Source organism: Limulus polyphemus, unplaced genomic scaffold (genome assembly GCF_000517525.1).
Source record: "Limulus polyphemus unplaced genomic scaffold, Limulus_polyphemus-2.1.2 Scaffold3368, whole genome shotgun sequence".
Taxonomy (NCBI): Eukaryota; Metazoa; Arthropoda; class Merostomata; order Xiphosura; family Limulidae; genus Limulus; species Limulus polyphemus.
In genome coordinates, this window is record NW_013668978.1 from 60,347 (window position 1) to 61,850 (window position 1,504).

Here is a 1,504-nt window from a genome sequence, read left to right on the forward strand (position 1 = left end):
TTTTTCTATACTTAACTCCTCAGGGGCTCCACTGTGAGTAGTGGCGTACAGCATTAATTTCTGCCTGAGACACCCGTTAAGCTATTGCAGGCCCTGAGAATGTACCATAAATACAGTAAAGCTTATGTTGTTGACGAATAACCTTGTCATGTGTTCTTAGCTTAAGGGCTAAAAACATTACTAGTAGTGAAAGTACACAGATGATGACCTAGGGCAGTGTGGTAATAGAAGATTTTTGGCTTCTGTGGGAACATCTCCAGACACATTATGGTTAGCTATACTGATAGCCAGGCTGAATTTTAGCTATAAGTGCACATAAACTTACTATAAACAACTGAATATGTTTCAATGGTACAATAAGTCCCTAAAAAATATATAGAAGTATGAAAGGTTTGCACCTAGAGGGCAGCACATTGAGTTACTCAGTACTGAAGACATGCTGCCATCAGCACTTACTGGTGACAAGAATAGACCTTACCCTTACCGATAACTCTGCAGACTCTGTATGCTAAAACCAGATTTGGATACCTGTGGTGGGCACAACACAGATGGCCTATTGTGTAGCTTTGTGGTTAACTACAATCAAGCTTTAATGCCTGAATCAGAGCCCTGTTGTGTAATACAATAAGTGCTGTATACATTTTATGTTTTAAAGTTATTAACTTCCTAGATAAGAATCATGCACTGGACGGTTTATCTAAACATGCAGATCGATGAAAGAAAGAGGAGTAAATTTTAATGCACAAAGTTCAATGACGTAGACAGCAAATTTAAATGCAATTTACTCATTCAAATTATGCTGTTTTCTTGCAGTCAGCTCACTGGCAGTACTCAATACGTTTAAAATTCAATGCTAGTATAACATTCTGATCCACTGTTTATGTTAATGCAGATCTGGCTGTGTAAGATAAAACCATTTTCACAGCAGATTCTTTAACACTAGGAAAGAGCAAATCTGTTGGATTCAATGATGGCAACCACGAGCAACAGCAGTGATGAAGAAGATGGCAATGAAGTTCAGGAATATCAACATAATCAACGACTACATGCTTTGCACAGATTTCGTAGACAAAAAAAACGAGGTTTGTGCTCCCAGTATAAAGATATATGTGTTTTACTGTGAATATTCTACAAGTCCTGTATGCATCTTGAACATCTTCATTATGGTTATTTTGTAAATTGTATTTCTGTCTTCCATATCTTTCTTATGGATGTTCCGTAAATTATCTGTGTATTATGAACATCTTTCTTATGGATTTTCAGCAAATTGTATATGTATCTTGAATGTCTTTTATTATGGATGTTCTGCAAATTGTATATGTATCTTGAATGTCTTTGTTGTGAATGTTCTGCAAATTGTATATGTATCTTGAATGTCTTTGTTGTGGATGTTCTGCAAATTGTATATGTATCTTGAATGTCTTTGTTGTGGATGTTCTCTAAATTGTATATGTATTTTGAATGTCTTTGTTGTGGATGTTTGAAATTGTATATGTATCTTGAA

General features: G+C 35.4%; 1 protein-coding gene across 1 annotated transcript in view; it reads left to right on the forward strand.

Moving 5' to 3' along the window:
* The window catches only part of LOC106469232, a gene marked incomplete at its 5' end in the record, with an annotated part of 55,667 nt that overhangs the window by 51,636 nt on the left and 2,527 nt on the right, over positions 1-1,504 (forward strand). The window contains one exon of the mRNA XM_022397683.1: positions 944-1,082. Within this exon, the coding sequence (XP_022253391.1) occupies positions 944-1,082 (139 nt within the window). The remainder of the gene's footprint in view (positions 1-943; positions 1,083-1,504) is intronic.